We start from the raw sequence: 23,360 nt of genomic DNA on the forward strand, positions 1-23,360 counted from the left end.
ACTACAGGGAATACCAAGGCTTTGACTAGGCAATGGATCTTTGTTGCCAGTCTGATGTCTCTACTCTTTACTATTTTATCGAGACTGGACATTGCTCTCCTCCCAAGAAGGAAGCGTCTTCTGATTTCCTGGCCACAGTCTGCATCTGCAGTAATCTTTGCACCTAGAAATACAAAGTCTGTCACGGCCTCCACGGTTTCTCCCTCTATTTTCCAGTTGTCAATCATTCTTGTTGCCATAATCTTGGTTTTTTTGACGTTTAGCTGCAACCCGGCTTTTGCGCTTTCTTCTTTCACCTTGATTAGAAGGCTCCTCAGCTCCTCCTCGCTTTCGGCCATCAGAGTGGTGTCATCTGCATATCTGAGGTTGTTAATGTTTCTTCCAGCAATTTTCACCCCAGCTTTGCATTCATCAAGCCCCGCATATCGCATGATGTGTTCTGCATACAAGTTAAAAAGGTTGGGTGAGAGTATGCAGCCTTGCCGTACGCCTTTCCTAATCTTGAACCAGTCTGTTGTTCCGTGGTCAGTTCTGACTGTTGCGACTTGGTCCTTGTACAGATTCCTCAGGAGAGAGACAAGGTGGCTTGGTATGCCCATCCCACCAAGAACTTGCCACAATTTATTATGATCCACACAGTCAAAGGCTTTAGAATAGTCAATGAAGCAGAAGTAGATGTTTTTCTGAAACTCCCTGCCTTTCTCCATTATCCAGCGGATATTGGCAATCTGGTCTCTCGTTCCTCTGCCTTTTCTAAACCCAGCTTGAACATCTGGCAACTCTCTCTCCATGTATTGCTGGAGTCTTCCTTGCAGGATCTTGAGCATTACCTTACTGGCATGAGAAATAAGGGCCACTGTACGGAAGTTTGAGCAGTCTTTCGCATTTTCCTTTTTTGGTATGGGGATATAAGTGTATTTTTTCCAGTCTGATGGCCATTCTTGTGTTTTCCATATTTGCTGGCAAATGGTTGTTGTAGCTCTTGCATTTATGTCAATTGGGTTAACTCAGTCAGGGCTTTGAGGCATTTCCTGACTGAAATTCTGTTAACATTTGAGGTTTATTTTTTATTCCATTTACACTATGTATTTCTCTATCAAGGATATTTTTAAACTTCCCATTGAACCCTTTTGTATTAGTATTTGGTTTACTAGAGCGAATGAGAGTTGTGTATTTCGTGGTTGTGAAGGCCAAAAAGGGGATTTTCAGCAGATGGTGGGGAAATAACCTCCTTTTTAACACAATCCTCTGTGTGTGTTGTGTTGTAAATACATATGTTAAAATTTAAACCACTTTCTGACTGAAGCGCTCCTGTACAGGATTACCTCAGATCAGGCTGAGGTAAAACAACATGGAGGCATCTCCTTGAAAGAAGCTGTTTAATAAGAATCCCGCCTAAACGTCGCCCCGCCCACTTTATCGCGCGGGCCAATCAGAGAGAAAACACACCTCCCTCCTACTCTCCCTTCCCCCGCCCCCTCGCAAGTGAGGCGAAACGCCCCCTTGGGTGTGACGTCACCGAAGGTGGGCGCTTGCTTTGAGCGACAGCGGCGAGAGCCAATGGGTTCCTCCGTGTTCTTTGCGACGGCGGGTGGAGGGCCAGTGACGCCATCACCGGCGGCCCAAGATGTCGAGCATCCTCAGCACGACTCTCAGCGGCCTCAACAGCGACTCGTACTGCGAGATCAGCTGCTACAGAGACCAGCAGTTCAAGGTGGGCGAAGGGGGCTCTTGTTTGCTTCCTTGATGGGTAGTGGTGGGTTTTCCGGACTGTATGGCTATGTTCCAGAAGCATTCTCTCCTGACGTTTCGCCCACATCTATGGCAGGCATCCTCAGAGGTTGTGAGGTCTGTTGGAAACAAGGAAAGTGGGGTTTAGATATCTGTGGAATGTCCAGGGTGGGAGAAAGAACTCTTGTTTGGTTGAGGCAAATGTCAATATTGAAATTTGTTTGTTTGTTTACAGCATTCATATGCTGCCCTTCTCACCCCGAAGGGGACTCAGAGCGGCTCACAAGATATATATACATACAATATATGATATCATTAGCATAGTACAATATCAGTATTAAATATTACTATATTGTACTATGGGTAGTAAAGGTAGTCCCCTGACATTAAGTCCAGTCATGTCTGACTCTGGGGTGTGGTGCTCATCTCCATTTCTAAGCCAAAGAGCCAGCGTTGTCCGTAGACACCTCCAAAGTCATGTGGCCGGCATGACTGCATGGAGCGCCGTTACCTTCCCGCCGGAGCGGTACCTATTGATCTACTCACATTTCAATGTTTTCGAACTGCTAGGTTGGCAGAAGCTAGGGCTGACAGCGGAAGCTCACGCCGCTCCCCGGAATCGAACCTGTGACCTTTCGATCAACAAGCTCAGCAGCTCAGTGCTTTAACCCACTGCACCACCGGGGGCTCCACCTACCATTGTATAGTATATTGTACTATACCATTATATTTATTTATTTATTTACTGTGCTTATATACCGCTGTTCTCAGCCCGGGGGCGACTCACAGCGGTGTACAACATAGAGAGGACAGGGTGCGAATTACAAGACACAGTCTAAAATCAATCTAGCAATAACAAAAGCATCGTCATCAACAACATCAATAATATCAATATCAATAATACAAAAAGCCATTCGCATCGTCTCATCGTTAAACCACAATCCAGTATCACTTTCCGTTGTTCCATTCCTGTCGTCATTACCAATTATTGCACTTCTTGTTCGAACGCCTTCTTGAACAGGCACGTCTTTAATTTCCTGCGGAATATCATCAGGGAAGGAGCCAGTCTGATGTCCACGGGAAGGGTGTTCCACAGCCGAGGCGCCACCACCGAGAAGGCCCTGTCTCTCGTCCCCTCCAGGTGTGCCTGTGAAGCAGGCGGGATCGAGAGCAGGGCCTCCTCGGACTATCTCAAAGTCCTCGTGGGCTCATAGGCCGAGATGCGGTCAGATAGGTATCTTGGACCAGAACCGTTTAGGGCTTTATAGGCCAATGCCAGCACCTTGAATTGGGCCCGGTAGCAAATCAGCAGCCAATGGAGCTGGTACAACAAGAGCGTTGTATGCTCCCTGCGTCCCACTCCTGTTAGTAACATGGCTGCCGCACGCTGGACCAATTGAAGCTTCCGGGCCGTCTTCAAGGGCAACCCCACAAAGAGAGCATTGCAGTAGTCTAAGCGGGATGTAACCAGAGCATGTAGTACAGGGTTAGTCAAAATGCATAGGCCAATAAGCCATTCAATTGAATGGCTTATTGGCCTATGCATTTTGACTAACCCTGTATTATTAGTAATATTACATCTATATAAATAAAAATGTAATGTTTGTTTGTGGGATTAACATAACTCAATAACCACTGGGTGAATTGACATGAAATTTGGACACAAGACACTGGTGAAGCCAATAAGTGACTATCACTCATAAAAACACAGAAAAATACAGCAGAAGAGACTTAAAAAGCCAAAAACAACACATGTGCAAAACCACATATATTCAGAAATATATACACACACCTATGCACACACAAAACACATACACAGAAAGGGGAAAGAAGGGAGAGAAGGAAAGAAAGAAAGGTAGAGAAGGAAGGAAGTAGAGAATGGAATAAAAAAGTGAAAGAGGGAAGGAAGGAGAGAAGGAACAAAAGAGAGAAAGAGGGAAGAAGGGAAGGAAGGTAAGAGATAAGGAAGGATGGAACCAAAGAGCAAAGTAAGTGGGAAAAGAAACAAAGAAGGAAGGAAGATGAAGGGAAAGAAAAAGAGGGAAGGAAGGAAAGAGGGAAGGAAGAAAGGAGAGAAAGAAAGGAGACAAAGAGGCAGGGAAGGTTGGCCACAGCAACGCGTGGCAGGTGCAACTAGTGTACTATAAATATATAATTATAATATTTTATTATTAGTAGTAGCAGCAGCCAATAGTGAAAGGACCAAGGCAGTGACATCTCCAGCTCATCCCTTGTTTGGGTATCAGCCAGCATGTCAACGACTTAAATCAAGACATAGTTTTCTTAGATCTACAGAGACACTCGCTGGAACACCTCAGCAAGCGAGAGTCCAAAAGTGGCAGGCCCAAACCCAGCACCTCAATCCATGGGTGATGCCAGATGAGAGACTCCCCCCTGGGCTCACAGAAGACTGGGCGACTTGGAAGGCGCTGAACAGACGGAACAGACTGGCACCACGAGATGCAGAGCCAACCTTCAGAAATGGGGCTACAGGGTGGAATCAACGGCATGCGAGTGCGGAGAAGAACAAACCACTGACCACCTGCTGCAATGCAACCTGAGCCCTGCCACATGCACCATGGAGGACCTCCTTGCGGCAACACCAGAAGTGGCCAGATACTGGTCAAAGGACATTTAACCAACTACCAAGTTTGCAAAATCTGTGTTTTTTGTTTTTGTTTTTTTAATCTGTGCATTTGTTTTGTTCTGTTAGAAATGTAGTATAATGGTATGGTTGCTGATGACACGATAAATAAATATTAGTAGGAGTATTATATTGTATTACATTATAATATTGTAAATATTATATATATATATATATATATATATATATATATATATATAATTATTATATTATATTATATTATATTATATTATATTATATTATATTATATTGTTAGCATAGCACAGGAGACAAGATGTAACTGTCCCTGTCCCCCTCTCACTTCACTCTGACCCAGAGCGTCAGTTGATGCTGGGGGGAGGGGTCCCCAGCTGATGACATTTACAGGAGACAAGATAGGACTGTCCCCTGGCACCTCCTCTCTTTACTCTGGCCAAGACATAAGCAATTTCGAAGTGACAATGTACTGACCGAGATTTTAATTGGTGGATTTTAACAACTACTTATTTAATGTTTTGTTTTAATGAATTTGTTGATTGTTCTTATCATTACGATGGCACCGAATGGTGTTTGCTGTGAGGCCGCCCTGAGTCCCCCCTTGGGGGTGAGAAGGGCAGGGTACAAGTATATGAAATAAATAAATGAAATAAAATTTGATGGCTAAAAGTATGTCATTAGATGCTTGCTGAAGGGAATCATAGAATCATACAGTTGGAAGGGATCCTCAAGGGCAATCCAGTCCAACCCTTAAGAACCTCCAAAGAAGGAGCCTTCACTGTACTCTGAAGCATGGAGTTCCCCTGTTGAACAGCTTTTGCAATCAGGATGTTCTTCCTAATGTTCAAGTGGAATCTCCTTTCTTGCCATTTGTACCCATGGCTCCATTGAGTCCTGGTCTCCGGGGCAGCAAGAAAACAAGCCTGTCCCTCTTCTTTTCAGATATGTAACCCTGCCTTCTTTGTCCCCTTCTTTCAGCCTTCTCTTCTGAGGCTGAATCTATGACTAGGCTTCATCATGAGGTCCATCTCTGTTAAGGCGTGTGGCCCTGACTCTGTGCCTCTACCCTCTGCTTTGCTTCCAGGGAAGCCGCTACCTGCAGAAGAAGGCCCTGAAGGCCTCCACCACACTCTACGTGGGCAACCTCTCCTTCTACACCACGGAGGAGCAGATCCACGAGCTCTTCTCCAAGTGCGGGGATGTCAAGCGCATCGTCATGGGTCTGGACAAGCTCAAGAAGACACCCTGTGGCTTCTGCTTTGTGGAGTATCCTTGACCTGCGTTGCTGTTGGCAAGATGTGGATCCCTTGGTTGACCGTATAAGTCTACACTTTCAAAAAATGACACACACACACACACCCTATTTACGCAAATCCTATGCTCACCTTTTGGGGCTAAATTACCTCATCAGAATTAGGGTGTGCATGAGATTTGTGTCATACGGTGATCTTAGTGCTGAGTCAAAGCCAAAGGGGAAGCTGCTTCGGGCACTCCTCTTTCAGGGACCTCATCTCTTATTTATTGGCTATGATGCAATGCTATGCTGGGATTTGTAGTTTGGTAAGGCATCAGCATTCTTTGGCAGAGAAAGCTCAAGCCTTGTCAAACTACAGCTTTGATGACTCCATACCATTGAACCAAGGCAATTCAGCTGGATTCATTCTATAGCATAGATGCATCCCAAAGTTTTGAGTTTTTTCCCCGTTGCTGGAAGATTTACTGTCTTAACACTTTTGTGTTTTAAAGAAGGGATTCTAAGCAGGCAGTGACTGTAATGCATACTTTTTTGGGCCAAATGACAAAGGGCACTTTTGTGACTGCACATTACATTTGGCAGCAAATACTTTTTTTGTTTCATGGTTTAGAAAATTGTGCGCATTACATTCGATGGCTCATGAGACTCAAGTCAATACAATATGTATACATTATTGTATGCCCATACCCAAATATAATATATATTCTTCTATAAGTATATACCCATATAGATTGCTGTGTGATTAAATCTCAGCATTATTATTTCTTTATTATTAGTTTTTAATCTTGCATACAGCCAGCTAGCATCATGGATTAGGGTAGTCTATCGCCTCACTGTGCATTTTGCTTGTTTAGCTATGTTTACATGTGTTTATTTCATCTGCATTGTCATTTCCCCCTTGAGTCTGTATATTGAGAGAAAGGTGGGATTTTAAAAAGCCAATAAATATCTCTTCCAATTTTCTGTGGGGCTTTTAGGATGGGGCTTCTATGAATGCATAAATCTGCCAAAAGTGTTTTGGATTTTGAGGGCATCTGCCTGTACAAAATCAGATCTTGGAGGTGAGAATAAGTCTTAATATGAAATTTATTTTAGGTTTCATATATACCTTATATAACATAGGTAGGAGGTAGTTTTTATAGCAGACATGAGCAAACTTTGGCCCTCCAGATATTTTGAATTTCAACTCCCACAATTTCTAACAGCCTACCGGCTGTTAAGAATCATGGGAGTTGAAGTCCAAAATTCCTGGAGGGCTGACGTTTGCCCATGCCTGTTTTAGAGGATATTTAAAATAGTTTGGGGCCTGAAACAGTTTGTGTAGCAACAAAAAACAAAAGTGTCACTATGGCAATCACACAGGTGTGCAATTTGGGGCTTTCATAATTTCAGGTGACGGTCGACCTGGACAATAATCACTATGCAGGGGTTCCTTGAAACCAAATTATTTCAGCCTGAACCTTAAGACGAACTTTCTAACTGTGTGAAGAGCTGTTCAACAGTGGAACTCTCTGCCTCGGAGTCCGGTGGGGGCTTCTTCTTTGGAGGCTTTTAAACAGAGGCTGGATGGCCATCTGTCAGGAAGACCATCCAAGGCCATGGAAGCAGAAGGGAGTTGGACTGGATGGCCCCTGGTGTCTCTTCCAACTCTTAGACAGCTTTCTGGGATGCTTTGAGTTTTCTGGGCTATCTGGCCATGTTCCAGAAGCATTCTCTCCTGACATTTTTCCCACATTGATGGCAGGCATCATCAGAGGTTGTGAGGTCTGTTGGAAATAAGGCAAGTGAGGTTTATATATCTGCAGAATAATGTCCAGGGTAGGAGAAAGAACTGCCTGCTTGAGGCAAGTGTAAATGTTGCAGTTGGCCAGCTTTCTGGGATTTTGTCATGAGTGGCCTAAAGGTTCTGTTCACTGGGATCACATTGACCATACAAATGCATCACTGTTCATTGGTTAGTATCACTATACTGGATCTTGAAGTGCTAGGTGCAGACGCTTTGGAGCGTGGGTTTTCCTTGGCCTTTCGCTGATCCCCTTCCTTTCAAGATTTCCCCAGAGTCTCCCTTAAGCCAGTGCAACAGATACTACACAAGAGCCGAAGCGGAGCATGCCATGCGCTTCATCGATGGGACCCGGCTGGATGACCGTATCATCCGGACAGACTGGGACGCTGGCTTCAAGGAGGGTCGCCAGTTCGGCCGCGGCAAAACAGGGGGCCAGGTAGGGACCTCTTGTGCCATCCGAAATGTCTGCAGAAATGAAAACAATTACTGTATATACTCGAGTATAAGCCGACCCAAATATTACCGAGGCATCTGATTTTATCATAAAAAACTGGAATAACGTATTGACTCAAGTATAAGCCGAGGGTGGGAAATGCAGCAACTACTGGTAAATTTCAAAATAAAAATAGATACCAATAAAATTGCATAAATTGAGGCATCAGTAGGTTCAACGTTTTTGAATATTTACATATAACTGTAATTTAAGATAAGACTGTCCATCTTTGATTCAACTATTATTCTCATCTCCTTCAATGTAAATGTGCTGACGTATCCTTCCAATAATAATGAAGAGAGTAAAGTCATAAATGTAATAAAAATAATAATAGCATAAAATTATGAAAATGTAATAATAACAGTAATAATAGAGTAAAATAATAAAAGTAATAAAATAATGTAATAAAATAGTAATAGAGTTAAATAATGTAAATGTAATAATAATAATAATAATAATAGAGTAAAATAAATAATAATGGAGTAAAATTATAAATTTAATAATAATAATAATAATAATAATAATAATAATAACAGAGTAAAATAATAAATAACTTTGACTCGAGTATAAGCTGAGGGGGCTTTTCCAGGCTAAAAAAAGAGAATATATACGGGACACTCTTCAGGCTTTTTATTAGCTTTTTAAAGATGTGGCATCAACAAGCTTAACCAGTAAACAATATATCAGAGATCCAGCACAATCATATGCATTATGTTTTCTTGTTTTGAACTAGCTGGCTCTATACTGCCATATCATCCAGTTTCAGAAGGCAGTTTAACAGCATTGAACTGGATTACTTGGCAATGTAGTCTCATATATTCCAGTCCAATGCTGTTAACCTACCTTCTGAAACTGCATTATATAATAGTATAGATCCAGTTCCAACTGACACAAGAAGAACCATAATAGAATATTATTCCAAAAATCAGCAGAGAGAGAAAAACCTATCCTTTTTATTAGTTTAAGTAATGTTCTTTTGCATAGAATTTGGAGTGATGTTATTATCTTTAATAACCTGTACTTAGGCTGTGAAAGGGGATCTTTTAATGAACTTGCAATGATTTTATCTTCACTAATTGTTTTAAATGGGTGAAGTTTAAGCATGTTTGTAGCTGTCTTTCCTGCCGGTTGTTTGGTGTCTCATGAAGTGAGCTGAAAGCCATGCATTCCTGTATCCTTGTTGCCGTAATAGGCTTGTGTGATATCTCTCTCGGCTTGCATTAGGTCCGAGACGAATACCGGACGGACTATGACGTGGGGAGAGGTGGCTTTGGGAAGATCATCCAGATGCAGAAGACGAACCAACAGACCGCCATCTATTGACAGCTTCAGGGATCATCGAAGGGGATGGGAGTCAGGAAGAAGGCAGGATTCAGAGGAAGAAGATGGTTTTCTGGAAAATGCCACCTGCATTTCTGGCATCTCAGGGCCCTTTCATGCCGGATAACGTGTCGTTGCGGACCCGTTTTGCTCGTGTTGAAATCCCAAGAGGATAAGTGTTGTTGGTAATTGATTTACGAGGAGGCTGGGGAGGGTATTTGCTGCCCTTCTGCGGTAGCTGTCATTCCCGCCATCTACTGGATTATACTGGTTTTGTTTTTCTAACAGCAAGAGAATCCCAATAAATGACATTTTACAATATTATTGCCGATTGTGACCTGTCTGGGATCAGGGAGAGAAGTGCAACGGAAGGAGCACAGCAGTGGCTGTCATGAAACCTGAGCGCAGTGTTTCCCAACCTGGGAGTTGGGACCCCAGGAGGGGGGGTCACGAGGGGCTTTCAGAGTTGTCGTTGGTGGGGTTCAGAATGCTTTTTGCTTGTAGGTGAACTATAAATCCCAGCAACTACAACTCCCAAATGTCAAGGTCTATTTTCCTCTAACTCCACCAGTGTTCACATTTGAGCATATTGAGTATTCGTGCCAAGCTTGGTTCAGTTTCATCGTTGGTGGAGTTCAGAATGCTCTTTGATTATAGGTGAACTATAAATCCCAGCAACTTCAACTCCCAAATGACAAAATCAATCCCAACTTCACCAGTATTCAAATGTGGGCATATCAGGTATTTGTGCCAAATTTGGTCCAGTGAATGAAAATACATCCTGCGTATCAGATATTCACATTATGATTCATAACAGTAGCGAAATTACAGTTATGAAGTAGCATTTTTTTTGTCATGTCAGGAGCAACTTGAAAAACTGCAAGTCGCTTCTGGTGTGAGAGAATTGGCCGTCTGCAAGGACATTGCCCAGGGGACGCCCGGATGATTTGATGTTTTTATCATCCTTGTGGGAGGCTTCTCTCATGTCCCCGCGTGAGGAGCTGGAGCTGATAGAGGGAGCTCATCCGCCTCTCCCCGGATTCAAACCTGCGACCTGTCGGTCTTCAGTCCTTCCGGCACGGGTTTAACCCACTGTGCCACCGGGGAATCCATGAAGTAGCAATGAAAATAATGTTATGGTTGGGGGTCACCACAACATGAACTGTATTAAGGGGTCGCAGCATTAGGAAAGTTGAGAAACAGTGCCATAGCATCTCAGTGCTGGAAGGGGACCCCAAGGGCTATCTAGTCCAACCCCATTCCACCATTCATTCCTAGAGCATTCCAGAAAGAGGCCCATCCAGTTTCTGTTAAAGGACTTGCACAGGTGGAGGCCCCAGCACCCTCTGCAGCAACGTATTCCCTTGTGGTACAGCTCTTGGAGGGAAAAAGTTTTGGGTGGAATCTCTCTGAATTGGTGCATTTTGAGTCTACTAAGCTTTTGACCTGTGCAGATTCATTTCCTTCAGTGGGACACATACATTTCTGCCTCCCCATGTTGTTTAAGCTGAAACAATGTTTGACTTTTCTGTTTGTTTTCATGCTGGATCTGCCTGCAGAAGTATTTAAGCACAAAAACCAGATGGAAGATGTGTGCCAGCAGGAAATTCCCTAAGGCTACTGTCTGAATGTGATTTGCCTTTTCTGGGTTCTTGCATCAGCCTTTTCTCATCTCCCTCCCCTCCAACCCCATTAGCAATTAATTTTCCAGGAAATTCCATGTTGTTTATTGGCCTGGACGCTCTGTCTTCCACTAGTTGCACAGAGATGAGGGAGGCTGCGCCCTCAAATGCCTCCATTGTTAATGTTCAACCCATAGATGTGCCCATTCTTCATTAACTAATGAGGTAGATCGTTTTCAAGGAGGGAGAACTAATGTCTGGGAATCCAGTGCAAACAGGATTCTTCCTTTGGAGGCAAAGGGCCCTCTGGCAGTCTCTCAAGAGGCCACCAATGTAAAATTCCTGGACTGCAGCTTCCATGGAAGAAAGCCACGCTGCTCAGTGATGTGTTTGGGAGACTGTAGTAAAAATATCATATTTCCAATGTCAGTTCAGTCGTAGTTCTACCACTTCCCCACATTGGAATTAAAGCTGCCACCTCTTCTGGATGTTGTTGGCTTCTGCAATGACAAAGGAACTATATTATCTTCATTATTATTATTATTATTATTATTATTATTATTATTATTATTATCTTTCCAAAGACATCTCTAAAGTAATTTTAATTAATTTGTTTTTTTCTGTTAATGTTGAATTAGGCAGCTGTTTTGGCAAGACTCATAAAAGGGTTGAAAGGCAGAAGATAAATATTTCAACAACATAGGTTTATTCACATATGAAGTTCCATAGATATAGATATAATAATACAGTAATAATGATGATAATAATCATCATAATTTCTCTACTAGATATATTAATAATAATAATAATAATAATAATAATGAATTTATTGCTGCCTTTACCTACTTGATATACATATAATGATGATGATGAATTTGTTACCTGCCTCTCCCTACTAGATATATAGATATAACAACAATAATAATGAATTTATTCCCTGCCTCTCCCTACTAGATATATAAATATAATAATATTAATAATAGTATTAATAAAAAAGCTACCTGCCTCTTCCTAATAGGTACAGATATAATAATAATGCATTTGTTACCTACCTCTCCCTGCTAGATATAGATAATATAATTATAATAACAATAATGAATTTATTACCTGTCTCTCCCTGCTAGATATAGATCTAGATATAATAATAATAATAATAATAATAATAATAATAATAAATATAATAAATTTGTTACCTGCCTCTCTCTGTTAGATATATAGATATTATAATTGTGACTTTATTGCTTGCCTCTTTCTGCTATAGATATAATAATAATAATAATAATAATAATAATAATGAATGTGTTACCTGCCTCTCCCTCCTAGATATATAGAAATAATAATAATAAATAATAGTAATAAATTTGATATCTGTGTCTCCCAGCTAGATATAGATATAATAATAAAAAATAAAAAAATGTTGTTTTATGTTGTCTTAGGTTAAAGTAAAGGTTTTCCCCTGACATTAAGTCCAGTGTAGTGTGGTGCTCATCTCCATTTCTAAGCCGAAGAGCTGGCGTTGTCCGGAGACACCTCCAAGATCATGACTGCATGGAGTGCCATTGTCTTACACTGTTATATTTTTACATGCTATGATTTTAACTCTGTGGGATTGGGCTTGGCCTGAGATGGAGGTGGGATATAAAAATAGTAATTACTAGCTGTCCCCTGCCATGCCTTGCTGCGGCCCACATGGGGTTTCTGTGTGGGAGGTTTGGCCCAATTCGATCATTGGTGAGGTTCAGAATGCTCTGTGATTGTTGGTGAACTATAAATCCCAGCAACTACAACTCCCAAATGTCAAGATTCTATTTCCCCCAAACTCCACCAGTGTTCACATTTGGGCATATGGAGGATTCGTGTAGAGTTTGGTCCAGATCCATCACTGTTTGAGTCCATAGTGCTCTCTGGATGTAGGTGAACTACAACTCCCAAACCAAAGGACACTGCCCACCAAACCCTTCCAGTATTTTCTGTTGGTCATGGGAGAACTGTGCGCCAAGTTTGGTTCAATTCCATTGTTGGTGAGGTTCAGAATGCTCTTTGATTGTAGGTGAACTATAAATCCCAGCAACTACAACTCCCAAATGTCAAGATTCTATTTTCCCCAAACTCCACCAGTGTTCACATTTGGGCATATTGAGTACTCATGTATGCTTTGGTCCAGATCCATCATTGTTTGAGTCCACAGTGCTCTCTGGATGTAGGTGAACTACAACTCCAAAACCAAAGGATACTGCCCACCAAACCCTTCCAGTATTTTCTGTTGGTCATGGCAGAACTGTGCGCCAAGTTTGGTTCAATTCCATTGTTGGTTGGGTTCAGAATGCTCTTTGATTGTAGGTGAACTATAAATCCCAGCAACTACAACTCCAAAATCAATTTTTTTTTAGTGAAGGACATACATTGGGTTGTTAGGTGTCTTGTGTCCAAATTTGGTGTCAATTTGTCCAGTAGTTTTTGAGTTCTGTTAATCTCACAAAAGAGCATTACATTATATTTTTATTTATATAGATTATTATTATTATTATTATTATTATTATTATTATTAATGGCTGTTGTATTTATGTCAATAGGATTGATTCAGTCGGGGCCTTGAGGCGTTTCCTGACAGAAATTCTGTTAACATTTGGAACATTTGAGGTTTATTTTTTATTCCATTTGCACTATGTATTTCTCTATCAAGGACATTTTTAAACTTTCCATTGAACCCTTTTAGTATTCGGTTTACTAGAGCGAATGAGAGTTGTGTATTTTGTGGAGTTGTGTATTTCGTGGAGTTGTGTATGCATCAATAGGAGCATAGTGTCTAGATCTAGGGAAGTAATGCTACCCATCTATTCCGCTTTGGTTAGACCACACCTGGAATATTGTGTCCAATTTTGGGCACCACAATTCAAGAGAAATATTGACAAGCTGGAATGTGTCCAGAGGAGAGCAACTAAAATGATCAAGGATCTGGAGAACAAGCCCTATGAGGAGCGGCTTAAGGAGCTGGGCATGTTTAGCCTGAAGAAGAGATGGCTGAGAGGAGATATGATAGCCATGTATAAATATGTGAGAGGAAGCCACAGGGAGGAGGGAGCAAGCTTGTTTTCTGCTTCCCTGGAGAATAGGACGCAAAACAATGGCTTCAAACAAGAAGAGAGGAGATTCCATCTGAACCTGAGGAAGAACTTCCTGACTGTGAGAGCCGTTCAGCAGTGGAATTCTCTGCCCCGGAGTGTGGTGGAGGCTCCTTCTTTGGAAGCTTTTAAACAGAGGCTGGATGGCCATCTGTCAGGGGTGATTTGAATGCAATATTCCTGCTTCTTGGCAGAATGGGGTTGGACTGGATGGCCCATGAGGTCTCTTCCAACTCTTTGATTCTATGATTTTGTGGTTGTAAAAGCCAAAAAAGGGGATTTTCAGCAGATGGTGGGGAAATAACCGCCTTTTTAACACAACCCTGTGTGTGTGTTGTGTTATAAATACATATGTTGAAATTTAAACCACTTTCTGACTGAAGCGCTCCTTTACAGGAAGCCAGAAGTATGGATGGGGGTCAGGCTGAGGTGAAACAACATGGAGGCATCTCCTTGAAAGAAGCTGTTCAATAAGAATCCCGCCTAAATGTCGCCCCGCCCACTTTATCGCGCGGGCCAATCAGAGAGAAAACACACCTCCCTCCTACTCTCCCTTCCCCCGCCCCCTCGCAAGTGAGTGTGACGTCACCGAAGGTGGGCGCTTGCTTTGAGCGACAGCGGCGAGAGCCAATGGGTTCCTCCGTGTTCTTTGCGACGGCGGGTGGAGGGCCAGTGACGCCATCACCGGCGGCCCAAGATGTCGAGCATCCTCAGCACGACTCTGAGCGGCCTCAACAGCGACTCGCACTGCAAGATCAGCTGCTACCGGGACCAGCGGTTCAAGGTGGGCGAAGGGGGCTCTTGTTTGCTTCCTTGATGGGTTGTTGTGAGTTTTCCGGGCTGTCTGGCCATATTCCAGAAGCATTCTCTCCTGACGTTTCGCCCACATCTATGGCAGGCATCCTCAGAGGTTGTGAGGTCTGTTGGAAACAAGGAAAGTGGGTTTTAGATATCTGTGGAATGTCCAGGGTGGGAGAAAGAACTCTGGTTGAAGCAAATGTCAATGTTGCAATTAGCCACATTGATTAGCATGAAATAGCTTTGCAACTCCAAAGCCTGGCTGCCTCCTGCTTGGGGGATCCTTTGCTGAAAGGTGTTAGCTATTTATTTATTTATTTGTCGTGTCATCAGCAACCATTGTATTACAATTCTAACAGAGCAAAACGAACACACAGATTAAAAAGAAAAAGGGGGGAAAACACACACAGATTTTGCAAATTTGGTATTTGGTTAAATGTCCTTTGACCAGTATCTGGCCACTTGGAATGCCTCTGGGTTGCCGCAAGAAGGTCCTCCATTGTGCATGTGGCAGGGCTCAGGGTGCATTGCAGCAGGTGGTCAGTGGTTTGTTCTTCTCCGCACTCGCACTTCGAGGATTCCACTTCGTAGCCCCATTTCTGAAGGTTGGCTCTGCATCTCGTGGTGCCAGAGCGCAGTCTGTTCAGCGCCTTCCAAGTTGCCCAGTTTTCTGTGTGCCCAGGGGGGAGTCTCTCATCTGGTATCACCATGAATTGAGGTGCTGGGTTTGAGCCTGCCACTTTTGGACTCTCGCTTGCTGGAGTGTTCCAGCGAGTGTCTCTGTAGATCTAAGAAAACTATGTCTTGATTTAAGTCGTTGACGTGCTGGCTGATACCCAAACGGGATGAGCTGGAGATGTCTCTGCCTTGGTCCTTTCACTATTGGCTGCTACTTCCCGGCAGATGTCAGGTGGTGCAATACCGGCTAAGCAGTGTAATTTCTCCAGTGGTGTAGGGCGCAGACACCCCGTGATAATGCGGCATGTCTCATTAAGAGCCACATCTACTGTTTTAGCGTGGTGAGATGTGTTCAACACTGGGCATGCATACTCAGCAGCAGAGTAGCACAGCGCAAGGGCAGATGTCTTCACTGTACCTGGTTGTTAGCTGGCCCTGATTGATTATTGTCTGGTATTTCCCTGCTTTCCGAGTGTTGCTCTTTATTTACTGTTATGATTTTAGAATTTTTTAATACCAGATTTTGTTCATTTTCATTGTTTCCTCCTTTCTGTTAAAATTGTACACATGCTTGTGGATTTCAATGGCTTCCCAGTGTAGTCAGACATGGTGGTTGTGAGAGTGGTCCAGCATTTCTGTGTTCTCCAATGATACGCTGTGTCCAGGTTGGTTCATCAAGTGCTCTGCTGTGGCTGATTTCTCTTACTTGGGGGCCCTTACACACAGCCCTTTAATAATAATAATCATCATCATAATCATCATCTTTATTTATACACCGCTCCATCTCCCCGAGGGGACTCAGAGCGGTTCCCAGGCAACATCACAAAACATACAAAGTAAAAACAACATAACCATAAGATGAACAAAACAAAATATAAGCATAAAATTTGTCGCCATAACACACATATATTAAAAGTAATCCTGCCAGTTCAAGGCAATTAAAAATTTAAAAGGCCGAGCCAAGTTTTGTGCAAGCCCAAAAATTATAGGATGGCCAGGAATTAAGTGCAATGCTATGGCAGGCAACAATAATATTAGGTCTGTGGCTGTTCATTCCGGGGCCGATTAGAGGAAAGAATCTGGGTAACTGGTAGGAAGAATAAGGCCGTATTAGACAATGCGTAGGGCTGAGATAGAACTGGTCATTTTCAAAGGCTTGTTGAAACCACCAGGTCTTCAAGTTCTTACGAAAGGAGGGGAGGGATGGAGGCTGTCTTATTTCCCTTGGAAGGGCGTTCCAGAGACGGGGCGGCCCCACTGAGAAGGCCCTCTCTCTCGTCCCCATAAACCGCACTTGAGACGGAGGTGGGGCTGAGAAGAGGCCCTCCCCGGAAGATCCCAGAATATCAAGGCAGAAAATCCCACATGATCAGAATGTGGACTCAAAGCGGATATTGTGGAAGTTTCTGCCTTGATATTCTGGGATATAGGATTGTGTGGAAGAAGCCTAAGAAAGCCTTTAACTAAAGACAGTATTTGTCAGGGCTGGGTTGAGTTTTAAGGTTTATAATTTGTATATAAAACGGGTTTTATACGGGGAAATGGTAACAGGTTTATGAATATGTGCTTTTAACCATGTTTTAACTTTTTACTGTATGTTTTTATTTTGTTGTAAGCCGCCTTCAGTCCACTTGAGGAGAAAGGTGGGGTAGAAATATCTCAATTATATATACAAATAAAGCTATATCTGTTCCTGAACTGATATCCACTGATATCCACTGACAGAATTACAGTATAACACCATATCATGATGTAAACATCAACGAAGCAATGTATTATCGAAGGCTTTCATGGCTGGAATCACTGGGTGGTTGTGAGTTTTCTGGGCTGTATGACCATGTTCCTGAAGCATTCTCTCCTAACGTTTCACCTGCATCTATGTCAGGCATCTTCAGAGTTTCCATAGACCTCACAACCTCTGAGGATGCCTGCCATAGATGTAGGCACAATGTTAGGAGAGAATGTTTCAGGAACACAGCCCATCAGTGAACCAGCTGTATGATGACTATGGGATTCGTGCAACGTTCAATGTTTTATCATCTATACATGTACAATGTTTTAATAGTTTAATTTGTATTGTTTATTGATTTTAGTTGATTATGTTCCATATTGTTTTTTGTATGTATATTGTGGCATTAAATTCTGCCAAACTGTAAGCTGCTCTTGAGTCTCCCTTGAGGTAAGAGAGAGCAGGGAAGAAGTATAGTAAATTAATCAATAAATAAATTTTTTGTTTGAGTGTTTCCTGGGATGAACTTACCCAACCATATAACCCAGAATATTAGGCATAAAATCCCACAATATCTGCTTTGAACTGGGTTATCTGAGTTAACACTGCCATGTATTCCAGTTCAAACCAGATAATGTGGGATGTTATTCAGCTGTGTGGAAGGGGTCCTAGTCTCTAGAGCAGCAGAAAGGAAGCCTCGTCCCTCTTCCTTATCACAGACTTTTGATATACAAACATTGCTATAATTTCTTTGTTAACCGAGACACTGGTTGCTGATCAGCTTCCGAGCACAATTCAAACTGCTGGTTTTAACCTTTAAAGCTCTAAACGGTTCTGGCCCAGACTACATGTCTGAACGTATCTCCTACTACAAATCATTACGAAGTTTAAGATCACTTGGAGAGGCCCTGCTCTCAATCCCACTGCTGTCGTAAACACTATTGGTGGAGACGAGAGACAGGGCCTTCTCAACAGTGGCTCCCCATCTGTGGAATTCACTCCCCAAAGACATCAGACTGGCCACCTCCTTCCTGTACTTTAGAAGGAAACTCAAGACTTGGCTGTGGGACCTTGCATTTGACCATTGAACAGTGGCTTGTATGAAGAAGACATAAGCAATTTTGAAGTGACAATGAATTGACCCGGACCGAGATTTTAATTGACGTGTTTTAACACCTACTTATTTAATGTTTTGTTTTAATGAATGTGTTGATTGTTCTTATCATTATGATGGCACTGAATGGTGTTTGCTGTGAGGCCGCCCTGAGTCCCCCCTCGGGGGTGAGAAGGGCGGCGTACAAGTATATGAAATAAATAAATAAAATAAAATTTGATGGCTAAAAAATCTGTCATTAGATGCTTGCTGAAGGGAATCAGATATGTAACCCTGCCTTCTCTGTCCCCTTCTTTCAGCCTTCTCTTCTGAGGCTGAACCTATGACTAGGCCTCAACGTGAGGTCCATCTCTGGTAAGGCGTGTGACCCTGACTCTGTGCCTCTACCCTCTGCTTTGTTTCCAGGGAAGCTGCTACCTGCAGGAGAAGGCCCTGAAGGCCTCCACCACACTCTACGTAGGCAACCTCTCCTTCTACACCACGGAGGAGCAGATCCACGAGCTCTTCTCCAAGTGCGGGGACGTCAAGCGCATCGTCATGGGTCTGGACAAGCTCAAGAAGACACCCTGTGGCTTCTGCTTTGTGGAGTATCCTTGACCTGCGTTGCTGTTGGCAAGATGTGAATTCCATTGGTTGACCATATAAGTCTACACTTTCAAAAAATGAACCACACACATACCCTATTTACTCAAATCTAATGCTCACCTTTTGGTGCTAAATTTCCTCATCAGAATTAGGGTATGCATGAGGGGAAGCTGCTTCAGGAGCTCCTCTTTGAGGGGTCGCATCCCATCTCTCATTTAATGGCTATGACACAATGCTATGCCATCCTGGGATTTATAGTTTGGTGGCATCAGCATTCTTTGACAGAGAAAGCTCAAGCCTTGTCAAACTACAGCTCCCGTGACTCCTTAGCATTGAACTAAGGCAATTCAGCTGGATTCCAAGTCTAAACGTGAAATTTATTTTATGTTTCATATATACCTTATTTAACATAGCCAGAAGGTAGTTTTTATAGAAGGTATGAGCACCTGGCCCTCCAGGTGTTTTGGACTTCCACAATTTCTAACAGGAATTGTAGGAGTTGGTCCAAAACACGTTGAGGGCTGAAGTTTGCCCAGGCCTGTTTTATAGGATATTTTAAATAGTTTGGTACCTGGAACAGTTTGTGTAGCAACATAAAACAGAAGTGTCACAATGGCAATCACCCAGGTGTGCAATTTGGGCCTTTAATAATTTTAGCTGAGGCTTGACTTCGGCAATAATCATTATGCAGGGGTTCCTTGGGACCAAATTATTTTCAGCTTGAACCTTAGGACGAACTTCCTAATTGTGTGAAGAGCTGTTCAACAGTGGAACTCTCTGCCTCGGAGTCCGGTGGGGGCTTCTTTGGAAATTTTTAAACAGAGGCTGGATGGGCATCTGTCGGGAAGGCTTTGATTGTGCTTTTCCTGCATGGAAACAGAAAGGAGTTGGACTGGATGGCCCCTGGTGTCTCTTCTAATTCTTATGATTCTGTGGAGTCCTTAAAAGAAACAGCTTTCTGGGATGCTGTGAGTTTTCTGGGCTGTCTGGCCATGTTCTAGAAGCATTCTCTCCTGACCTTTCACCCACATCTATGGCAGGCATCATCAGAGGTTGTGAGGTCTGTTGGAAATAAGGCAAGTGAGGTTTATATATCTGTGGAGCAATGTCCAGGGTGGGAGAAAGAACTCTTGTCTGCTTGAGGCAAGTGTAAATGTTGCAATTGGCCAGCTTTCTGGGATTTTGTCATCAGTGGCCTAAAGGTCCTGTTCACTGGGATCACATTGACCATACAAATGTTCATTGGTTAGTATCACAGTACTGGATCTTGAAGTACTGGGTGCAGACACTTTGGAGCCCAGCTCTCGGGTGGGTTTTTCCTCGGCCTTTCTCTGCTCCTCTTCCTTTCGAGATTTCCCTGGAGTCTCCCTTAAGCCAACACAACAGATACTACACAAGAGCTGAAGCGGAGCATGCCATGCGCTTCATCGATGGGACCCGGCTGGACGACCGTATCATCCGGACAGACTGGGACGCTGGCTTCAAGGAGGGTCGCCAGTTCGGTCGCGGCAAAACAGGGGGCCAGGTAGGGACCTCTTGTGCCATCCGAAATGTCTGCAGAAATGAAAACAATTACTGTATATACTCGAGTATAAGCCGACCCAAATATTACCGAGGCATCTGATTTTACCACAAAAAAACTGGGATAACGTATTGATTCAAGTATAAGCCGAGGGTGGGAAATGCAGCAACTACTGGTAAATTTCAAAATAGAAATAGATACCAATAAAATTACATGAATTGAGTCATCAGTACATTAAATGTCTTTGAATATTTGCATAAAATTGTAATTTAAGACAAGACTGTCCAACTTTGATTAAATCTCCTTCAATGTAAATATGCTTACGTATCCTTCCAATAATAATGAAGAGAGTAAAATAATAAATTTAATAAAAATAATAATAGCATAAAATCATGGAAATTTAATAATAACAGTAATAATAGAGTAAAATAATAAAAGTAATAAAATAATAAATATAATAAAATAATAATAGAGTAAAATAATATAAATATAATAATAATAGAGTAAAATAATAAATAATAATGGAGTAAAATTATAAATGTAATAATAACAACAACAACAACAACGAGTAAAATAATAAATAACTTTGACTCAAGTATAAGCTGAGAGGGGCTTTTCCAGGCAAAAAAAAGGGTTGAAAAACTCGGCTTATATTTGAGTATATATGGTGCACTCTTCAGCTTTTTTATTAGCATTTTAAAGACATGGCATCGACAAGCTTAACCAGTAAACAATATATCAGAGATCCAGCACAATCAGATGCATTATGTTTTCTTGTTTTGACCTAGCTGGCTCTATACTGCCATATCATCCAGCTTCAGAAGGCAGTTTAACACATTGAACTGGATTACATGGCAGTGTAGACTCATATACTCTAGTTCAATGCTGTTAATCTACCTTCTGAAACTGCATTATATAGTAGTATAGATCTAGCTCCAACTGACACAAGAAGAACCATAATAGAATATTATTCCAAAAATCAGCAGAGAGAAAAAAACCTATCCTTTTTATTAGTTTAAGTAATGTTCTTTTGCATAGAATTTGGAGTGATGTTATTATCTCTAATAACCTGTACTTAGGCTGTGAAAGGGGATCTTTTAATGAACTTGCAATGATTTTATCTTCACTAATTGTTTTAAATGGGTGAAGTTTAAGCATGTTTGTAGCTGTCTTTCCTGCCGGTTGTTTGGTGTCTCATGTTGGTGAAATGAGCTGAGAGCCATGCATTCCTGTATCCTTGTCGCCGTAATAGGCTTGTGTGATATCTCTCTCGGCTTGCATTAGGTCCGAGACGAATACCGAAGGGACTACGACGTGGGGAGAGGTGGCTTTGGGAAGATCATTCAAATGGAAAAGATGAACCAACAGACCGCCATCTATTGACAGCTTCAGGGGTCATCGAAGAGGATGGGAGTCAGGAAGAAGGCAGGATTCAGAGGAAGAAGATGGTTTTCTGGAAAATGCCACCTGCATTTCTGGCATCTCAGGGCCCTTTCATGCTGGATAACGTGTCGTTGCGGACCCGTTTTGCTCGTGTTGAAATCCCAAGAGGACAAGTGTTGCTGGTAATTGATTTACAAGGAGACTGGGGAGGGTATTTGCTGCCCTTCTGCGGTAACTGCCATTCCCGCCATCTACTGGATTATACTGGTTTTGTTTTTCTAACAGCAAGAGAATCCCAATAAATGACATTTTACAGTATTATTGCCGATTGTGACCTGTCTGGGATCAGGGAGAGAAGTGCAACAGAAGGAGCACAGCAATGGCTGTCATGAAACCCGAGCACAGTGTTTCCCAACCTGGGAGTTGGGACCCCGGGGGGGGGGGGGGGGTGTCACGAGGGGCTTTCAGAGTTGTCGTTGGTGGGGTTCAGAATGCTTTTTGATTGTAGGTGAACTATAAATCCCAGCAACTACAACTCCTAAATGTCAAGGTCTATTTTCCTCTAACCCCACCAGTGGGCATATTGAGTATTTGTGCCAAGTTTGGTCCAGATCCATCATTTTTTGAGTCCACAGTATTCTCTGGATGTCGGTGAACTACAACTCCCAAACTCAAGGTCAATGCCCACCAAACCTTTCCAGTATTTTCTGTTAGTCATGGGTGTTCTGTGTGCCAAGTTTGGTTCAATTCCATCATTGGTGGAGTTCAGAATACTCTTTGATTGTAGGTGAACTATAAATCCCAGCAGCTACAACTCCCAAGTGACAAAATCAACCCTCCCTCCAGAACCCCACCAGCATTCAAATTTGGGCATATTGGGTATTCATGCCAAGTTTGGTCCAGATCTGTCATTGTTTGAGTCCACAGTGCTCTCTGGATGTAGGTGAACTACAACTCCATAACTCGAGGTCCATGCCCACCAAACCCTTCCAGTATTTTCTGTTTGGTCATGGGAGTTCTGTGTCCCAAGTTTGGTTTTACTGCATTGTTGGTGGAGTTCAGAATGCTCTTTGATTATAGGTGAACTATAAATCCCAGCAACTACAACTCCCAAATGACAAAATCAATCCCAACTCCACCAGTATTCAAATGTGGGCATATCAGGTATTTGTGTGAAATGTGGTCCAGTGAATGAAAATACATCCTGCATATCAGATATTCACATTACGATTCATAACAGTAGCGAAATTACAGTTATGAAGTAGCAATGAAAATAATGTTATGGTTGGGGATCACCACAACATGAACTGTTTTAAGGGGTCGCAGCATTAGGAAAGTTGAGAAACACTACTCTAGCATCTCAGTGCTGGAAGGGGCCCCCAAGGGCTATCTAGACTATCCCCATTCCACCATTCATTCCTAGAGCATTCCAGAAAGAGGCCCATCCAGTTTCTGTTGAAGGACTTGCACAGGTGGAGGCCCCAGCACCCTCTGCAGCAATGTATTCCTTTGTGGTACAGCTCTTGGAGGGAAAAAGGTTTGGGTGAAATCTCTCTGAATTGGTGCATTTTGAGTCTACTAAGCTTTTGACCTGTGCAGATT

The 23,360-nt window shown here is 42.5% G+C and overlaps 2 protein-coding genes across 2 annotated transcripts; both read left to right on the forward strand.

The window, feature by feature from the left end:
* Nucleotides 1-1,587: 1,587 nt before the first annotated feature.
* LOC132762886 (nuclear cap-binding protein subunit 2) lies at nucleotides 1,588-9,526 on the forward strand. The gene is made up of 4 exons (XM_060756109.2): nucleotides 1,588-1,714; nucleotides 5,436-5,617; nucleotides 7,690-7,828; nucleotides 9,110-9,526. Exons 1-4 carry the CDS (start codon nucleotides 1,628-1,630, stop codon nucleotides 9,206-9,208), a joined length of 507 nt encoding a protein of 168 aa, XP_060612092.1. The 5' UTR covers nucleotides 1,588-1,627; the 3' UTR covers nucleotides 9,209-9,526.
* Nucleotides 9,527-14,609: 5,083 nt separating this feature from the next.
* LOC132762885 (nuclear cap-binding protein subunit 2-like) lies at nucleotides 14,610-22,076 on the forward strand. The gene is made up of 4 exons (XM_060756108.2): nucleotides 14,610-14,733; nucleotides 18,674-18,855; nucleotides 20,240-20,378; nucleotides 21,660-22,076. Exons 1-4 carry the CDS (start codon nucleotides 14,647-14,649, stop codon nucleotides 21,756-21,758), a joined length of 507 nt encoding a protein of 168 aa, XP_060612091.2. The 5' UTR covers nucleotides 14,610-14,646; the 3' UTR covers nucleotides 21,759-22,076.
* The last annotated feature ends 1,284 nt before the right edge of the window (nucleotides 22,077-23,360 follow it).

Source organism: Anolis sagrei, chromosome 10 (genome assembly GCF_037176765.1).
Source record: "Anolis sagrei isolate rAnoSag1 chromosome 10, rAnoSag1.mat, whole genome shotgun sequence".
In the NCBI taxonomy this organism is placed as follows: domain Eukaryota; kingdom Metazoa; phylum Chordata; class Lepidosauria; order Squamata; family Dactyloidae; genus Anolis; species Anolis sagrei.

Coding starts and splice junctions, on each gene's coding strand:
- LOC132762886 (XM_060756109.2), top strand. CDS start 1,628: ATGTCGAGCATCCTCAGCACGACTCTCAGCGGCCTCAACAGCGACTCG. Junction 1,715..5,435: donor ACAGAGACCAGCAGTTCAAG/GTGGGCGAAGGG, acceptor CTTTGCTTCCAG/GGAAGCCGCTACCTGCAGAA. Junction 5,618..7,689: donor TGTGGCTTCTGCTTTGTGGA/GTATCCTTGACC, acceptor CCAGTGCAACAG/ATACTACACAAGAGCCGAAG.
- LOC132762885 (XM_060756108.2), top strand. CDS start 14,647: ATGTCGAGCATCCTCAGCACGACTCTGAGCGGCCTCAACAGCGACTCG. Junction 14,734..18,673: donor ACCGGGACCAGCGGTTCAAG/GTGGGCGAAGGG, acceptor CTTTGTTTCCAG/GGAAGCTGCTACCTGCAGGA. Junction 20,379..21,659: donor GCGGCAAAACAGGGGGCCAG/GTAGGGACCTCT, acceptor GGCTTGCATTAG/GTCCGAGACGAATACCGAAG.